We start from the raw sequence: 19,575 nt of genomic DNA on the forward strand, positions 1-19,575 counted from the left end.
GGAAGCTAGTGTTCTATTTTAGATGCAGAACAAACTGATATGTTGTACACAACACAAAGCAGTCAAGATTAATTCTGAAATGAAAATTATCTTGAATAAAGGACAATTTAGATGAGTATATTCAGTGGAATGTTTCAAGATTCTAAGAATTTTTATTTTGTACATGTTGGGTAGATCCAGCCCACGAAATAAACTTTCTGCATCTGAATAATTTATCAAAATAATATTTATTTTCCCCACAAGGATCAGAACCAATTTTGTAGGATTCAGATTCCTGGGTCTTGCAGCATCCAATAAAGCTTTTGATTTACACCACTTCCATAAAATTGGGAACTGAAGCAAGTCTTTCCATAATTACTATATAGAATAAACTGCTACAGAATTACTGCTTTGTTTCAAGAAGTAGAACTGTAATAGTTCAGGAAAAAGATGTTTTAGTGCACTCTTGTTAGCAGACATGCTTCTCAGTATACTGTCTGTGCACAAAGTGAACACTCAAAATTTCCATTGTAAAATAAATCTGCCTCAGTGAGCAACATACTGAGTCAAGCTGCCATTTTATCCCTTACACCTGCAGTTTTAAGACAAAACTTTGCCAAATATTACATAATCTTTTTTATTATTATTAAATGAGAAAATCTCATTCTCTTACATTATCACATTGCTAGTCAGAGAAATGCTGCAGTGATGAAGAAAGGCAATGTGGAAAAAAGTTCTCATTTCTACAACATCCATTTACAAAGAAATTAAAAATCAGGTTCAACACAGCTCATTAGCATAACAATCTTAGGTTCCTTCATGAGGAGTCCCAAAGATCCTCCTACTGATGCATATCACTACCATAAGAGTATGGTTCTCCTTTGTCAACATTTCTTAAATTTCATGAGATGCAGTACAAATCTTCAACTCTTCACGCATCATCATCTGATGTGTCACTGCTGCTTGTCTCTGTATCTTCATTCTCAAGCATTGCTTTGAAAGTGCTGTTTTTCCAGGGATTGAATTTGAAGTCACAGATGAGACCATTTTTTAGAATGCAATTTTTTCTGAGGCCATTTTTTTGCAACTGAAATAGAAAACAAACAGAATTAGAAGTCTTAAAATGACAAAGGATCTTTCTTGACTTTTTGGGTTTTATACTTGTCAACAAAACATAGCTTTGTTTATTTTTAATAGTACAGAACACAGTTTTGGATTTTAATTTAATCTGTGGCTCTTTTGGTTGATTATTGCACAGTAAACCAGGATTTAGGGAGAATTTTTTCACTTAAGAGCTGAAAATAATAATTAAAATAACCTTCTAGTGTATAAAATTGGAAAAAAAACTCCTTCAAGTAAGGAATGATAATCACTAATCTTCTTCCAGTCATATAGGAAGAAGAAGAGTTGAAATACATATGGGCAACCTCAAGTTTAATGAACCAAAACTCACAAGAGTAGATGTAAGTTCTGACTGAATCCCAATCAGACCAGATATGAGAAAAATGGGAGTAGATGGTAATCTACTCCCATTAGAGTACAAGTAGTCCTCGACTTAAGACTACAATTGGGACTGATTTTTCTGTTGTAAGTCAGTGAAGTCATAAACATGGGACCAGACCCAATTTAATGAACATTTTATTGTGGTTGATAAATGAATCATCATTAAATGAACAACCTATAGGTAAAAAGACTTGGTTATGTTGGAGGACAGGCAGCTATGCAAGCTTGTTTTGAACCTGCAATGTGGCAGTAAAACTTAGATGGATTTTCATTTTCATTTCTATGTTTATCATCACAAACACAATAACCTCCATTGATATTATTAACATGTGACAGGTACTAGAGAAAGCCTAGTGGGTCAGTTAACTGCTACAAAAGTTGAAAAAAAATGAAGAATTGCAGTAAGAAAAAATGGATTATTAACCACCATATTGAATAGTTGAGAGGCTCAACTACTATTTTGCATATCAAAACAATGATTGTATTTCCTTGTAAAAGGATTGTGAACACTTAAAAAATTATTTTGCATCTCGAAAACCCATTTAACTCTTCTATTAAGACTTCTATGCATTTCAGGGGGAATCCTCAGGGAATTAAAATATTGTCGATTACTGATTTGCTGTAATACGAAACTTTGTTTTTCCATCTCTCCTCCTCATGGTCTGAAATTGGTTTATTTAGCAATTAACTAGAATTTATTTAAAATTAGTTATCCTGATCCACATACCAAGACATAAGCAGAATGAGTTCTAGAATCCTGGTTTATTTCAAAGAAAGGGCAAGTCAACAGCTTTCTCAGGGGGGTTTTCTGCTTGCGCATGTGCTGCCAAAATATAATCCAGCACGTGGGTAAACTCTTCCAGAATTTCACAATGAAATGTGGAAAATTAAATAGATTAGACTTCATTGGCTTTTGAAATCTTCAAATATTACACCAACAATAGGATACAGAAATTTGTTTAGGAAATATTAAATAGGTATCCTGATCTATACTTTGCTCTATAAAACATTTCACTCTGAACACATTTTGTGCTAATTTATCTTACCTGTTCACTAATGATCTGAAATTCTCTCATTTCATCTTCAGTTAGTGGAGCACAAGTGTCATCATTTTCACTGTCTTCCTGCCAACCCATTTCTTTTAACAACCTTTTAAAAAAGGGAGAAGGGTCAATATTTTTCATTAGATTTATATCCTGCCTTTTAGTAAGAAGCTCAAGGTGGCATATACATAGGCACATGAAGCCAATATAGACTCCACAATGATCCTCAGAAACAATTTAGTTACCTGAAAGAGGGACATTTACAACTTTTATTTGCAAGACTTTTCTACTTGGAAAAAATCCTCAGAAATTCATGAACCTGTAGAAAAAGTGCATCTTCCTTTCTGGCTTGATATTTCCCCCCTCATATTAAATACAAAGTTCAGAAATATTTACACTTTTATAACCATTTCACCATAGTTTTTTTCAAAGTCAGATTACAGAAGGCAGGAAACCTCTCCTACTCCTGCTCTATTTCTACAGAGCTGTCCATCTATGGAGATTCTCAGTCATCCAGATCATGGTTGCCCCAAAGGTGCTTTTTCAAGAGGCAATTGGACTTCGTTTTTTCTTTGAAGACGTTTCATATCTCATCCAAGAAGCTTCTTCAGCAGTGACTGGATGGTGGGAAATGGAAGGGGCAAGGGATACATCAACTATCTCCAGTTTTCAACAATTTCAGCAGTTCCAAGAAGGCTCCACACCAGGGGTGAAATGCAAAATTTGTTACTACTGGTTCTGTGGGTGTGGCTTGGGGGGGGCGTAATGTGATTGGGTGGGCGTGGCCAACTTTTTTTTTTTTTTTACTTTTCAAAGCATTTTTTCTGCAAATGCAAAAAAATGCTTTGAAAAGTCTCTGCCGATCAGGCAACACAGCTGGGATCGTCAGAGCCTTTTCAAAGCATTTTTTAAACCACCTCTTCCTCTGAAGAGGTTGCAGAAAAAAATGCTGTAAAAGTCTCTCTGACGATCCCAGCTGAGTTGCCTGATCGGCAGAGAGACTTTTCAAACCATTTTTTTTAAAAGCCTCTCTGACGATCCCAACTGAGTTGCCTGATCGTCAGATAGGCTTTTTAAAAAATGCTTTGAAAAGTCTCTCTGCGGATCAGGCAACTCAGCTGGGATCGTCAGAGACTTTTAAAGCATTTTTTTAACCACCTCTTTGGCGGAAGAGGTTGCAGAAAAAAATGCTTTGAAAAGCCTCTGACGATCCCAGCTGAGCCACGCGATCATCAGAGGCTTTTTTTTTCACTTTTAAAAGCATTTTTTCAGCAGAAAGTTGTAGAAAAAATGCTTTTAAAAGTAAAAAAAAAAAAAAGCCTCTGATGATCGTGCAGCTCAGCTGGGCATGGTGGGGGGGGGGGGGCGGCGCAGGGATTTTTGCTATCGGTTCTCCGAACCACCCTCTGCCATCGCTACCGGATCGGGTGATCTGGTCTGAACCGGGAGCATTTCACCCCTGTTCCACACCCATTTGCATTACTCAGGTGACCCCGAGGACACAGATAAACTTCCAAATGGCCTCAACTCTCTAAAGGAATGCAAATGACCAGCTGTCTGCAAGGAATTTAAATCCTTCCATTCTCCATCATCCAGTCAGAGCTGAAGAAGCTTCTTGGATGAAAGGCAAAATGTTTTCAAAGAAAAACAAAGACCTGTTGCCCCTTGAAAATGCACCTCTGAACAGAGCAGAGCAGTCCATCAGTAAATTGAACTGCACATCAGGGATTTAGTTCTTTAAAATATTTCATAAATTATTTTATGAAGAATTACATTATGCTCAGATTCCTGCTCCCATTTTGATCATATAATTTGTTTATCTTGAATTGTTTTTAAAAAATGAAATAACCAACTAAAATAACAACTTAAAGATAAATTGTTCTAATAAATGGTCCACATATAGCTTTTTCTTCTGTTAATGAATAAAATTATTTTAATAAAAAATACTTACCGATGTTCTGCCTCAAGTGAACTCGAAAGGACATCAGTCTGTGGAAATGCTGAAGACTGGATCATTTGCTGAGGACTCTCATTTTCAAAATTCCTGTTTACGTCCCTCCCTTGGTGGCCACTGTTGCTGTTATGTAAATTAAATTCATCATCATCATCATCATCATCCTGTTAAAGAAGTCACATATCTGAGTAAATTCCAAAAAGAAAAAAAAAAGATTTACAAACAGTAAGTTGTAGACAAGTTAATACATTTGGAAAATGCCAAAATTAGGAAAGGCTAAACTTTGTCCCCAGGAATGTGCAGATATTTGAAATGGACATGGGAAAGTGCTTTAGACCCAACATACTTGTCCTTGTTGTGCCTAACAGCATCATTTTAAATAAACTGGGCCTTTTTGTGGTCTTGCACAATTGCAGTCCCAAGATTTATGTGTTCAATAAACATTAATGAATCAGACCCATACCAGGTCAAAAGCACTTTCCCCACTTTACAGGTGAATGTAACCTTTCTCTACAAAGAGCTTTCTGCTCAATAATCCCAATACTGAATGTATAGCAAAGTAGTTCCTAATTGTTTTAACTGTTTTTACACATATATCCAAAAACTAGGTTACAAGTAGTCCTTATAAAACGAATGTAAGGGAGCCTGCCCATTATGGTTGCATGTCGCAACAGTTAAGTGAAATAGCTGCACATAATGACCCCATTCCATGCTCTTCCTGTTGCAAACGTTAAACAAACAGGAGTCATTACATGAAGCACAGGGTGATTCGGTGGTGGGGGAGGCCCTGAGAAGCCTGGACAGGCCCATGCTTGCCTGTCTCAGTCCTCACAATGTTACCCCCACGCTAAGGCATTGTGTGCTCCGCTTCGCACTGGGGTCCCTACAGTCCTTCAGCTTCCTTTCCCACCCAGCAAGCAAAGGGAGATCAGGGCAAACAGAGTTTGGAAACTCTGGCAAGGAAGGGGAAAGCAGAGCACACAGAGTTTGCAAACTCTGGCAAGGAAGAGGACATCCCATCCAAGGACTTGAAGGACTCAAGCGTGCTTAGGGCACAGCAATACACAACTTACTTTTCTGTTTTTTCAGCTGCTAAGGGAAGCAACTAGGCCTCGAAAGGATCAGTTTCTTACAGTCAGCCTCCTGGCAAGCTCCTCCTATTTTGCAACAGGTTCAATTCTGGTGATACTGAAGAGTTTTTTTTAAGGACCTTCTATTTTTTAAGGAAACTCCATAAAATGCATAAGCAAGTGGAGCCTCCTTAAAAGAAAAAAAACTCTACAGTATCGCAAAAGTATGATGTAGGATCAGCAACATAGCAAGCACATGTGCTAACCTATTTGCTTTTATTTTTCCATTTGTTTCTCTTTAGTTCTTTACATTTTTCATTGTTTTTTATGTACAAAAATAACTCTGAACACATAAGCTTTCTTAGAAGTATGTTTATCAGCACAGAAAAAAGGACAAAACTAAGCAGTACTGCTGCTTGTTTTCCCAACCCTTATGAATACTCACAATGTGCTGTCAAAACTATACCTTAAAAAATTCAAGGGTTCCTGAGCTAAAAGCTAGATTAACCGACTTAGTAAAATCACATATATGCTGCTATTTAACATACCCATTATTATACAAATCCTAAATAACATGCTACGCATATTTATTCAGAAGTCTCTCCAAGTTCAACTGGGCTCACTACACAAAGTTATGCAAAGGACTATAACTATAAAGTTTTATATTAATTACTGATATTATGCACACATTATCTTTTTATTCCCTAACATTTAACTGTTTTTTTTTTAAATTATTATAGATGTTATTCTCTTTGGTTTGTATTCTGGTTTATCATTTTATTATGTGAAAAAGCAATAAATGCTTATCACGTAATAAACACTGTTAGGCACCTAAATTCCTTAGCGGTGACCGAAAATTAAGTAATGGATAAACAGGCAGATTATTCCCTGCACAACTTGCTGTACCTTCTCTTGCTCAACACAGTTTTCATCATGTTCTTCCACTGGATCCCGTTTTAACATCTTCAAAAATTCACTCTTCTTATCAGTGCGTGTTCGTGTTAATTTGGTTAAACGAGGTTGGCCAAGTTTATCAACTGGAGATAAGGAATTTGAACGATTACACTAAAGAGAAGAAGAAATGTAATGAGTGGAAAAAGTTCTTGTTCTTGTTTAATCAACAGCATTTTAGGTAGCATAGATTGTTTCAGATCTTCCATTTAATTTTTCAAAATTGTCATAGAGACATATTTTGACAAAAAAAAGTACCTCTTTCACTGACTTTTGTGATCCAATAGGCTTGGCAGTAGGTTTTAAAGCACTAAAATTTCCACTACCATATGCAGAGTCATGAGGAAATGAAGGCCCAGTTTTGTTCTCTTTTGTTTGGCTTTTCCACTGTGTGATCTAAACATATCAAAATAGTAGAATATTTTTGTACTCAGGTTGATAAACAACTTAAAGTGTCCAACAATAACTCGTCCTTTACATTTATTTTCCTTAACAACATAATATATTGGTATTTTAAAATAGTAAAGACGAGAGAAGTCCCTATACTGAAAGGAAGAGCCAACAATGAATTGTAGACATCCCCGTAATGTCCACAAATGAGTAAAATTAAGATAAATACATACAATTTCATATTATGGTACTGTTACAAAGGAAGATAAAAAATGCAAGAAAAGTCCCTAAAATATCCACTTTTCAGGCTTTACTGTACTTTCCAATAGAAAGGTATCCCCCAGGCCCACCTCCACTGCTTGTGAAGTATGTATGTCTTCTTACATTCACTGGATGGGCAAAAGTAGAAATGGCTACAGATGATTGTCAACTTATGTCTAGCTGCCTAGCAAATGTTTGAAGTTACAACAGACCCCGAAAATGGGATCTATGATCCAGATTTGAAGTTACAACATTCACCTTTCCCCCACATGACTGCATTTTGGGCACTCAGTTATTGACCCACATTTATAGCTATTTGCGATGCCCCACAAACATGGGACTGCGATTCAAATTGTTCCCACAAATCGTTCCCACAAATTGGCCTTTACTTCCATTTTCTCACAAAAAAAGTGGGTTCACTTAACAACTGTCACATTTGCTTAACAACTGCCTCAAAATAGAACATAAAATTGGGTCTGTGTCACATCATGACCTGCTTTATGACTATCAAGACTTATGACCAAGGAGGGCGGGAATGACATTGCAGTGATACAACGCATCTCCATGGGCCTCCGTGGGATCTCGCTGAAATTCGAACTGCAAGGAGGTTCTGATGGACCTAAATCACCTCGGAGGGGTGATGAAGTAAGACAGCACACACTGCCAATCTCAGGGAACCCACAATGTCCCTGATTGATCCGGAGAAGGCTCTCAATCTGGCAGGAAGGACAGCCATTGCGTGCCTGACCGAAGCCTTGACAGCCACCGATAAAGCGCGGAAGACTGAGGAACAGTGTGAACGACCTGGGTGAGAGACAACTTAATTTCTGACTTCTACTGAGAAACGAGCCCCCTGGAAACTAGCCTGGGTGAAAGTGGGACCCTAAAGGAGAAGGTGGAATTGTTTTCCTTCAACCTCTCAAGAAAAGCGGCGAGCAAGCTTGAGAGCCATTTTTAAAACCGGAAGAAAGAAAGTTAAGAAAACTTTTTAAAAGAGTGAAAGACTTGGAAACTAGGAAACCGAACTGGGGATCTCAAATATAATATTGACTAACTTGGTACTTATATGGGTGAAAGAATAGATTTTATTGAGGAATACAAGACTATTGACTTTGGAGGGCACGATTTGTAATTGGGCTTCTTGTAGTATGGGAAAAATAAAATACATGGTTACTTCCAAAAACATTACATTAGGAATGCATTATTGTTAGTGTGGGGAAGAACTAGAGAACAACATTATTTGAGGATACCAATTTGGCTTTCAACACTGGAAGCACTGATTCACCCAAATGTTATTAACATGAAAAATATTGTTAGATATAAAGGTATCTTGAATGAAAAGGGGGAACTCAAAACTAAACAAGAACTGAGCGATCAAGGGATTGATATGGCATGGTACTCACAAGTGCAGATACATTCTGGATATGAGAAAGATGTTAAACAAATTCTATAAAGAATTAACAGAATTAGATAAGATATTAACAGGGGCAGAAGGAAAATTGATGAAGAAAACGTACAGCTACTTATTGCGTATTAAATTGGAAAGTGAACAAGTGAAGGAGACAATGATAGTATGGGCAAAAAACTTTGGCTATACAATAGTTAGATAAATGGCAGAAACCATTTATCTAACTCTATTTATAGGAACAATTTATAGGAACTATAAATTAACAATGTCAACTGCATACACAGAAAATTTGTATAAGATGTTTTATAGATGGCATTTTGCACCAGCGAGGTTGGCAAAGATGTTTAAAGGTAAGTCAGCTAAGTGCTGGAAGTGCCACCAGATACCTGGGTCATAATATCATATATGGTGGACATCCTCAAAAACCAAGATCATGGTCATCAGCATTAATTTACCACTGATAAATTCCAAAGGAATACCACTAGAAAAAGTTGAAAAGATCACATACGTTGGTTTTAATTTACATGAAAGCTGGGACATTGATCAGTGAAGTAAAAACAAGGACAGAGAAAGCTCAAACAGCATTCTTCAAAATGAAAGGTGTTCTGCAGTCACGACATAAGCCTAAGACTGAAAATCAGGCTTGTCAGATGTTACATCTTTTCTATCCTGCTCTACGGACTGGAAAGTTGGTCTCTGACAGAAAACCACTTGAAGAAATTAGAAGCATTTGAAATGTGGATTTATAGACAGCTGTTACATATAAACTGGGTTAACAAAATCACAAATGAGGTGGTGATAAGCCGCCTGGGAAAGCAAAAGGAAATAATCAAAACTATAAAAGAGCAAAAGTTAGAATATTTTGGACATGTGATGTGACACCCAGAAAAATACGGCATCCTTCATTTAATCCACTAGGGAAAGATTAAAGGCAAACGAGGTCCAGGCAGAAGAAGATGATCATGGCTTCAAAACCTAAGGGACTGGTTTGGACAAAACTCAGCAGCACTTTTTCATGCGGCTGTTGACAAAAATAGAATTGCCAACTTATCACCAATATCCAATGACGGATATGGCACAAGAAGAAGAAGAGGGTGGACATGCTCAAAAGCAAAAAAATATTGGACAAAAATACATACATGGCTGGAAAAAATGATAAAGCAGCATATTGATTTAAAGCCAGAAATATTCTTGTTGGGGATTTTACCCAAAAAATATAGTAAGGGGAATGCATATTTAATTATCCATATATTAACTGCAACTAGGATTGTATTTGCACAAAATTGGAAAAGATCTCCACAGATGAGAATGTGATCAGGAAAATATAAGAATGTGCAGAAATGAATAGACTTAATACTAACAATTAAGGAGAAAGAACAAACTGAATATTATATGATATGGGACTTATTTTATCAATGGTTAGATAATAAAAATGGAAGTTAGAAACAGGGAAACAAAATATTAATGAAATAAAGAAGATATGTTAAGAGAGAGAAGAAAGTATTATGATTATTATGTTTAATATCATTTTAATATTATAGAATTAATGTTAATGTAATGAATATTGTTGTAAATCTTGATTATCATTTTACAAAGATATCTGTACCGGAACAACACCGTTTAATTGAAGATGGAATTATATTAAAAAAAAAAAAAAAAGACTTATGACCGAAATTGTGGGCTCAATTATGGTCATAAGCCAAGGACTAACCATACAGATAGAAAAGTACAGATGCCTTTGAAGCTTAGCATCACAATTAACCATCGCATGGGAGCACAGGGGACATTTGTCTGGTGAACTAAATGCATTTTGCAATATTTAAGTAGGGCCTCTCTCCCTCCCTCCCTCCCTCCCTCCCTCTCCCTCTCCCTCTCCCTCTCCCTCTCTCTCTCTCTCTCTCTCATTTTCTCTTGTCCATCTGTTATTTTTTCCATCCAGATTTATTCTCCACTTTTCCTTTCTAGCAAAATCATTTTTTCTCTACTCCATTACCATTCTGCCCCTTTCCCTTCTTTGCTGTTCATGCAAGTGAGATGATTTCCACAGATATGAGAATGACCCCCTCTTTTCTGTAATAGAATTGGCAGCTCTAGTTTAAAAAGGTGGAAAAGCTGTAGTTTTATCTGCTTTTTATTTTCAGTAAGTACGATATTTTCAAATCTTACCTTTGCTGGTGGAATAATAGGTTTAGGAACTAAACCTTTATAGACATTCAGGCCAGTTCCATTCCCAACCAATTGTGATGAATGAATATTTCCTCCCACAGGGAATCCAGATATCTGCAAATCTTTTGTATTGCCTTTTTTAATAATCAGCATTCGTGGAGATCTAGATTTAGGATTTAGAGGGTATTCTACAAAGACACAAAAAATATACGTCATTCTCCTCCAATTATTGAGTCCCAACAGATCAGGAACCAAAATGATTACTCAGAAACAAGAGGAAGATCTCAACAATCTTGGAAACCAATGTGTGCAGAAATATTCAAAGGAAAAAATAATAATATCCAAACCATTAATGAGAATTAGCATGGAGAGCAGCCCTGAAACACAAACTGAAATCAATGCAAAATAAAATAGGGAAGAATAGATTGAACATCTAGGTAGTGATGATATAATGCTGCATTTTGTTGCAAATCTCACATATTTATTTTCAGTATCAGTCTTGTCTCTTAGCATGCAAATACATGAATAGCCAAAGGAGGACAAACATACATAAGCCTAATTCTGTATGAATAGCATCTATACACTAAGTGATAGATAGCACATTAAAAACTATTAGAAAAGTCAAGATATACCAAAAATCTGGGGAGGGGGCAACTTGTGACCCACATATATAGATACTGCCTTTTTTTTTTAACACGAAGCCAAAACCATTATTGTGGAAAATCAGCAATATAAATTACCAATTATTGAGACAAAAAAAGTATAAGCCCCAAATAGTTTAACCTTTAAGGACCTCTAAGAACATTCTCAAGGTCTCCCAAGCACTAAGAAAAAAGCCTGGAAATCCTAAAATGTAAATATGCATACACACATAGACACATACATACATACATACATACATACAACATACATACATACATACATACATACATACATACATACTCCAATACAATGAAATGTTTACTTTAAAGATAAGGCAGCACTAAAATCCAAAATCCAAAATTACAAATATTACTTCAGAGGCACTTGCTGAAAATTCAAATTAATACGGTTTGTATAATATAAAATAATCCTAATGTTCTTACCCCAAACACCTTCAGCTAATGATTTGTTCTGGTTTGGTTCCCTCTCATGTTCAGGATTCAGGGATGGCTAAAACAACAAATCCATAGCTTGATTAGTTTAAGTTCCATTAGAAACTGTCTTGTAATTGAAATCTCATTTTCTGGATTGCAAGAAGCATTATCAAAGAACTCTGAATCAGTAAGAGGAGATAGTGAAATTGGTAAACTAACCATACTAGTCAGATGGAAAGTGTAATCATAGTGAGGCTATAATCTAAATGGTTTATATTGGCCTGCAAGATAAACATCAAACATGAAGATGGAATGGGTTTACCCCACTAAACTTAGTAACTTAATAACATTTGGTCTAGTATCAATAGTGATAACATGGCTACCATTAGAGAGTATTTCCTTGAAATAGAATGAGGTTGGATGACAAGACACAACTTCCAAGACTATTTTTGGAATTCTCTTAAAATGAAGACACCTTGTATTTAAGGAAAGGCAGCTACATCAAGAACAGTTTTCTGCACAAAAAAAAAAAAAAAAAAAAAAAAAAAAACAACCCAGGAAGGAAAGTAGGGTGTTTCTGGACTTGCACGTTTGAGCACTGTAGCATCCCTACAGTCAGTCATAAGAGTGAATGACTACGGAGGCGCTACTGCACCTTAACTTTGGAACCAGGTTGTAAGCAGCTTTTGGAGAGTCTGTCATAAATTTGAATGGTCACTGAGCAACCTGTCATAAGTCAATGACAAAATACCTATAATATCTTCCCAATATCAAAACCCAAAAGTAATTTCATAAAATGTTCTGAATAGTTTCCTTCTGCAAGTACCTGAATGCACTATGATAAACTTACAAAATCTTCAGCTTCAAATTGTTTGGGTTCTTCCTTGCGTGTCTTTTTCAGAGTCTCACATTCAGATGCTTTGTTTTCCTGTGAGCCTTGGCTTTTTCCAGACTGAAAGCTCCTGGTGCGAGCACGTGAACCGCCATTATGATATCCTGCTCTATAGTTTGAGTTTTCTGTTCCATTTCTGCCTTGTGAACGCCAACCATTTCTTTCTTTTCTTCCTGAATGCCCTTGAATAAGATTTAAAAGATTAATATCAAAATTACATGCCATGTTGCACATATCCAATGACATGTAAGTTTCCAGAAAGGAGCAGGAAATAGTAAAAACGTTTATACAACTTTAATATAATAAGCAAAATGTATCTATTGGTTTTAAGGTGTTGCAGAGGACTCAGAACTATGCTAACAATATTTTTTATTCATTCTATTTATAAATTAAGAGCCTGTAGTACAGTGGACTAAAGCACTGTTATTAACATCTGCTGCTTGCAATAACTGCAAGTTCAAATCTCACCAGGCTCAAGGTTGACTCAGCCTTCCATCCTTTCAAAGGTAGGTAAAATGAGGACCCAGATTGTGGGGGCAATAAGCTGACTTTGTATAAATATACAAAAGTATGAAGGCTATTGCTTAACGCATTGTAAACCGCCCTGAATCTCCGGAGAAGGGCGGCATATAAATTAAAGCAAAAAAACCCAACAAAACTTATATACCAAATTTTTCAGAACCTACATAATCTCGCTGTAATTGAAAATATATGATTTACAAAGTAAATCTATTTAAATCATGATTCTATATAAATAATTAAACACTTTAATGCCTTATTTAAAGACAAAAAAATTACAAACAAACCTCCATTTGAATGGCCACAACTAGGATCCAATCCATCAGAAGAGTTATGCCGTCTACGATTAGCTTCATAACGATTTTCTGTCCAAGAAAAGGTGCTGGAATGTTTCTCAAAATTCAGTGATGACTAAAGATGAAAACAAACATTATTTTCTGTTTGTATCACAAGCACAAATTAATCAACACACTATTATGTAAATTTGCTATAATCTTCTTTCAGTACTCAACTACTTTAAATATTCTCACATTAAAGAAGAAAGGTAAGCTATACTATATATACTACATCCATTCAAATATTCTGTTCAGAATAACAGAATAACCAAGCTGAAAGGGACTTGGTCGTCTTCTAGTGTTATGAGCATGCACATCGAAACCTATACAGAAAACTAACTCATTCATTATTCTTCGTAGATTTTTCTGCTTAAATCCTTTGTAGGATGTTTAGATAGTCAAGGATGTGAAATTATTCAAATTTTCTAAAAATGTTGATACTACATACAGTCTACCTTTTCAGCACATGGTGGAGCTAGCGTTCTATTAATCTCGATACTGCAATCAAAGAAAGTTGCTGCTAGTTTTATTGATTTATTACATTTCAAGCTGTAAATCTCCTGGCTATTTTGAGGTGGGAAAAACTTGATACTTGGAATGGAAGTACACATGTATTCTATTTTGTTAATAAAATCATGACAGAATTTTACTTCAAAAAATAAACTGCATTCATAAAATTAAAAATCAAAGTACAATGTAAATTGTCTTTCAACTTATTTCCATCTTGTTTCTTGTATTTCTTCATACTCAGTGAAATTTAATAGAAAAAAGTAAGGATAAATATTTGAAAAAACACCAAAACATTTTAATTGCAGTTTTTATGCTGTTTACCTTAGGGAACTTTTTAAAAAAATTACAATGGGCAAAATTCCCACATTGCACAAAACATCTGGGTTAAAAATTCCTTCTTTACCCAGCCCCTTAGTACTTCCTTGAAAACCTATTCTGGATGGCTGTAGCACCTACCATTACAAGGTAAACAAAAGAAAGGGAAAGAAAAAAATTCCTACATTAGTAATTTAATAAATAGCACAAATAACCTTTGATGATGGTGGTGGAGTAGGAAAATTAAGCCAGGCTGGAGCAAAGTCATGCTGCGCCATTTAGGTCCAGTCTTCCAATCAGTGAAATAAGGCTTCAACACCTCATGACAATACCTGTCAAACAAATGTCATACGTTTTTAAGTATGACATACTTTAATCCTGGGACAATTAATTTAACTTAAAAAAAAAACTAGAAATACAACTAAATAACACAAATACATAATATGCAGATCTAATTTAAGAAAACTAGTCTAGCAAACTTAAGAAGAGAAATATTTGTCGAAGAAAAAAGCCTTCAGTCAAATGCTTTTCTAAAAAACATTTACCGGTATCTCTTATTCTGCCCAGAATTTTATCCAGGTTTTCTGTAAGAATAGTTTCATAGGCATACACAACAAATACAAAATAGATCCAATCAGATTCACAATATTTTTTTCTACAGCACTCTTTTTAGCAAACTACTTTTCTTCTTTTCTTCTTTTTTCTTCCCTCCCTCCCTCCTTCATTCCTTCCCTTCTTTCTGCTATAGAAAACTGCCAGTATTATTTATATTACAATGCCCTCTTCTGCTTATTGAAATATACACAAGAATAACACTGACATAAAAAAGTGACATGAAAGATCAAGCAGTGATGCAATACAGATCTATTTTTATTGTTTTATTGTTTCAGCACTGGTTCTTCATTTGACACACACCTATGGCAACCGTGAAAGAGATTCCCCCTCCTCAAGAATATTTTCCAACAAAGCTGGAATATTGCAGCTTTTATAAAATATTGTTAAGTAATTTTAAAAAAATGAACAGAGAAATTGCAAAGCAGGATATTGGATAGACAGATAAAATTCTACTAAAGATAATGTATATAATTTGTTTCATAACCCCAGCTTGACAGTTTTGTTTACAAGCCAACCAAGCTGCAAAATGGGAACACATTTTCTCCTTGCTCTAACAATTGGCAAAAGCATGTTATTTCTTTCAGCTCTATGCTGGCTGAACATAAACAGAAAGGCAAAACAAATTGCAACTTCTGAACTAGAAGAAAGTTGGAGCCATGTTTGGTTTTTTCTGTGTGCTTGCCCTATTCCTTCTTTCCCTTTCTGATTGGGACCTAAGCAAATTTCTTAGCACTTCCTAATTGGTTGACATGCCAACTCCCAACTAGGTATATGTTGCTCCCAAGCTAGGGAACACAGAATAGCTTTCTTTCCAACAATGTGCTGAATTTCTAACATTAGGTTAGGGGAAACTAATGGAATGATCTCCAAAGCTGTCAAAATACATCAATCCTATTCATAATTCCACACAAAAACATAAGAGCCAATGTTTTGACAACCAGCTTTGTTAATAATTTAGCAATGTTCAGAAATAACCATGAAATAAATAAAAATTTGCGGCCAATACCAAATCAGTTTTCATCTTCTCTTGCAACCTTTGTAATATCTAAAGGTGCAATGATTTGGAATTAAGTGATTTTTTTTTCCTTACGAGGAGGGGGGATTCTGCCAAGCAAACTCCCCCTCAAGATTCAGTGATCTGAGCATGGTGAAAGAGAGGAATTCTCTTCAATGCCAGATCACTTCTGCTTTTCTATGTGTGAACAAAAAGATGTTCTTTTCTCCATGCACAGAATAGTTTGGTTAGCCCTAGGGGGCATGACTCCATCCATGAAGGGGCAACTCTTAGCAAAAAAGAGATTTCTCACAAAGCTTTAAAAAGCTCTGAAAAAAGAAAAAAATGAAGCAAATGTTTACCAAGAACAATGAACAGAAACTGCAGGAATGCTCAATGTTCATTACCACTAGCATACGCAGATTTCTTACATCAGATTGATTTGGATTCCACATATTGAAAAAGAAAATTTTATTTGATTTTTATATATTAAACAAATTTATATGACTGCCCAGCTCACACACAGGTCACTTTGGGTAGCTTACATCAAAAACTCACAATATAAAAACCATAATCCCCACCCCCATCATAGCAGCAATACAATCATATTTATTAAAGAAGTCATATATGGCAAAAAGTTTTACATCCATTTATTTTATTTTTTAAAATGGCTCCCTGTAAACTATTACTTCTGAATCCAGGGTCTTCATATAAATTAGCTTAGGTTTTAGATAATGTGTTGGCTTCCAACTCCATTTGGTGCAGTAGAATAAGATAGTAACATTGAACCTCAACTTTTTACTTTCACATAATAGAATAAACTAGCTATTTCTATAACAATAAATCTATCTAATCAGTAAAACCCAAAATCAAAGTTTCATTTTTTCCACCTCAAGCACAAAGTCCAGAAGCAGTTTCCAAGTACAAACAAAAGTAATTGTGTTTTTTTCGTTTATCAAAGCAGTCAATTTAGCCATTTGGAAGTCCACTCCTTTTCTTTCTTTTTCCCTTTTTCTACACTTTTCCTTCCCCTATTCTTCATATTATTTGTTTTTGTATTTTTATATTTTATATTATAAATTAATAAAAAATGTTTGCATTAGATAAGTTATTTTTCTTTACTTGCAAGGAGGAGGGGGGATTCTGCCAAGCAAAACAGCTTCACTTGGAACCAAAAAGGTAATAATGTTGGTGCCATGAAAATGTTTTACAAAAGAGATCTCCTTCTTGTTATTATTCTGTTAGCTGGTGGGATATCTAGAAAACATCTTCTAAAAAGACTTGGAGAAAGTTTTTTTAAAAAATTCTCACATAGTGGAGAAAGGTAGTATTATCTAGTCTATCAGATACGTTAGCTTCAGTGGATGAATTTAAATCAACACTCCCAACATTACTAACTCATATATTTCTTACAGAGGCAACTTGTTTTAAAACAGAGCCAAATAGTAATTTAATTTTTATAATATTGTGTCTTTGGCAAAACATACATTATTTTCATTATTATTTCCCATTTTTTAAAGATAATTTAGATAAGTTTCTTCCAATATTTTCTGATATGGTTTCCTGTGACTAGCAAAAAGTTTCTGAGGTTAAATATGGGAATATAGAAAATTATATAACTGATTATTTTGCTTTTGCTTTTTTGTTATTTTCCATATTATGCCCAAGACTTTTTAAAAGCATTACCTTGTACAGTCCATTAAATTTATCTTAACCAGGTTAAACACACCAAACTCTTTCAACCATGCACCATAAAGCCAACTCTAGTTTCTCCCCATATTTATTATCAATCTTAACATACATATTGGTACAAATTTCTCACACACTTCTCTTAAGAGTTCCTTCAAAAGATGCTACCAAGATGTATTTTGACTCAGAGGTAAAAACACTTTATCACATATAAGTGACTATTAACAGCAGTTAATTTAAAATTTAATTAAATCAAATGTTGTATTTGCAATGACTGTATTAATTTATTGCAATATAGCTACCAGTGCATTAATCAAAGACCAACCCTGGCCCTCTAATTATAAAAAATTGATCTATATGGTTATGAAGAGCAAAATAAACAATTATTTTTCTAAAGATATAGAAGCTAGAATTGAATGTGGATACATTCTAACTACCACTGGAATATAAATACTATATTCTCCATAGTATCAACAGAAGAGTCCAGGATGGGTTGTTCTAGGCTCGTAGCTCTATGGACTGAGTTGAATTTCTGAGGACACGCCTCCCTGATAACATTCCTCAGTTTTTCAACTCAGTCTCAGCTTATGGACCCTATTTTCTCAGCTCCATTGAGCCTTTGCACTGAGCTTACATTTGCTCTTCAGGAATTCCCTGGAATTTAATTTTTTTCCCAGTAGCGGATGTACTGAAATTTTTCCAGGAGGGCCTGGAAAAGGGGCTATCCCCGAACACATTACAACGTCAGGTCGCAGTCCTGGCCTCAGTTTTGAGGTTTGGGGACTCAGGCTCCCTCGCTCACCACCCAAGGGTACAAGCCTTCCTCAGGGGGGCCTCCAAATTAAAGCCCCCGACAGTACACCATTACCTCACCTGAGACTTGACCAGGATGTTACAGCAGGGGTGAAATCTCCCGGTTCAGACCATATCGCCCGATCCAGTAGTGATGGCGGGTTGTGGTTCGGAGAGCTGGTAGCAAAAATCCCTGCACACACACACCCATGCCCAGCTGAGCCGCACGATCATCAGAGGCTTTTTTTTTTTTTTACTTTTAAAAGCATTTTTTCTACAACCTCTTCCGATGAAAAAATGCTTTTAAAAGTAAAATTATAAGCTATAGTAAATTAATTCAATACTAGGAATCTATTCAAATTAAAATATCCTATGTAGTTAAAATTCAAACCTCATATATAGAAAAAATGAAAGTCTATATTAAGTCCAGAAAATGGTTTTTAATAAGAACTAAATTACGCATTAGATTAACTTTTTAGGTACAGTTATTCTGGACATCAAAACATATTCCCACAATTTGGTAAAATGGTCTTCCAAGAAAGGAATTGATCCGCCTTTCTGGTAAGAAGCCTAAAGTTAACTCTCTATACTCTGAAGACTATATGGTTTAGTAAAATTTAATACAATGTAATAAAAATATTGGAGATTGAACTGAGAATTCAATATTAAAATTTTGTTACATTATAATATGGAGTTGGTGAGTTTTATAATGTTGCTAGAAAATATGAAAAGAAAATGAGCATACTTAAGCCAGATACCATCATATTAAATGCCACCAAGAAACCAAGAAGGCCAGTACTGAGCTATACAGCCATCCCAAGGCCTTTAGAAATCAATGCTGTCTCCATATTATGACTATGCCTGAATCATGAATGAAAAGGGTCCACACAATCTGTATCGTTCAGACCCCTTGGTAGTTGCAGCCTGACCACATCTTTATAGTCTTCTGTAAAAAGCAAAGGTTGGAAACTGGATGTAAATTGTCGAGTTACTGCCTGGTTAAGCAATGGTTTTTTGAGAAGACTGCCCCTTCTTATATGGATTAATTAACCATTATCTCAGTCCAACTATACTTATTTCCACTTTTCATTATGGCCTTGATGAGTTAAGAGG

General features: G+C 35.4%; 1 protein-coding gene across 3 annotated transcripts in view; it reads right to left on the minus strand.

Annotated features, from left to right (window-relative positions):
- Positions 1–208: 208 nt before the first annotated feature.
- The window catches only part of GPBP1 (GC-rich promoter binding protein 1), a 31,719-nt gene continuing 12,352 nt past the window's right edge, over positions 209–19,575 (minus strand). For all 3 annotated transcript variants that reach the window (XM_070938869.1, XM_070938867.1, XM_070938868.1), the window contains exons 4-13: positions 14,588–14,704; positions 13,500–13,623; positions 12,652–12,875; positions 11,811–11,877; positions 10,726–10,913; positions 6,759–6,896; positions 6,456–6,614; positions 4,477–4,643; positions 2,529–2,631; positions 209–1,066 (exon numbers count right to left, since the gene is read on the minus strand). In XM_070938869.1, the coding sequence (XP_070794970.1) occupies positions 911–1,066; positions 2,529–2,631; positions 4,477–4,643; positions 6,456–6,614; positions 6,759–6,896; positions 10,726–10,913; positions 11,811–11,877; positions 12,652–12,875; positions 13,500–13,623; positions 14,588–14,650 (1,389 nt within the window). In that variant the 5' untranslated portion in view covers positions 14,651–14,704 and the 3' untranslated portion in view covers positions 209–910. The remainder of the gene's footprint in view (positions 1,067–2,528; positions 2,632–4,476; positions 4,644–6,455; positions 6,615–6,758; positions 6,897–10,725; positions 10,914–11,810; positions 11,878–12,651; positions 12,876–13,499; positions 13,624–14,587; positions 14,705–19,575) is intronic.

Source organism: Pituophis catenifer, unplaced genomic scaffold, assembly GCF_029215685.1.
Source record: "Pituophis catenifer annectens isolate HBS135680 unplaced genomic scaffold, rPitCat1.0.hap2 SCAF_2, whole genome shotgun sequence".
Lineage (NCBI taxonomy): Eukaryota > Metazoa > Chordata > Lepidosauria > Squamata > Colubridae > Pituophis > Pituophis catenifer.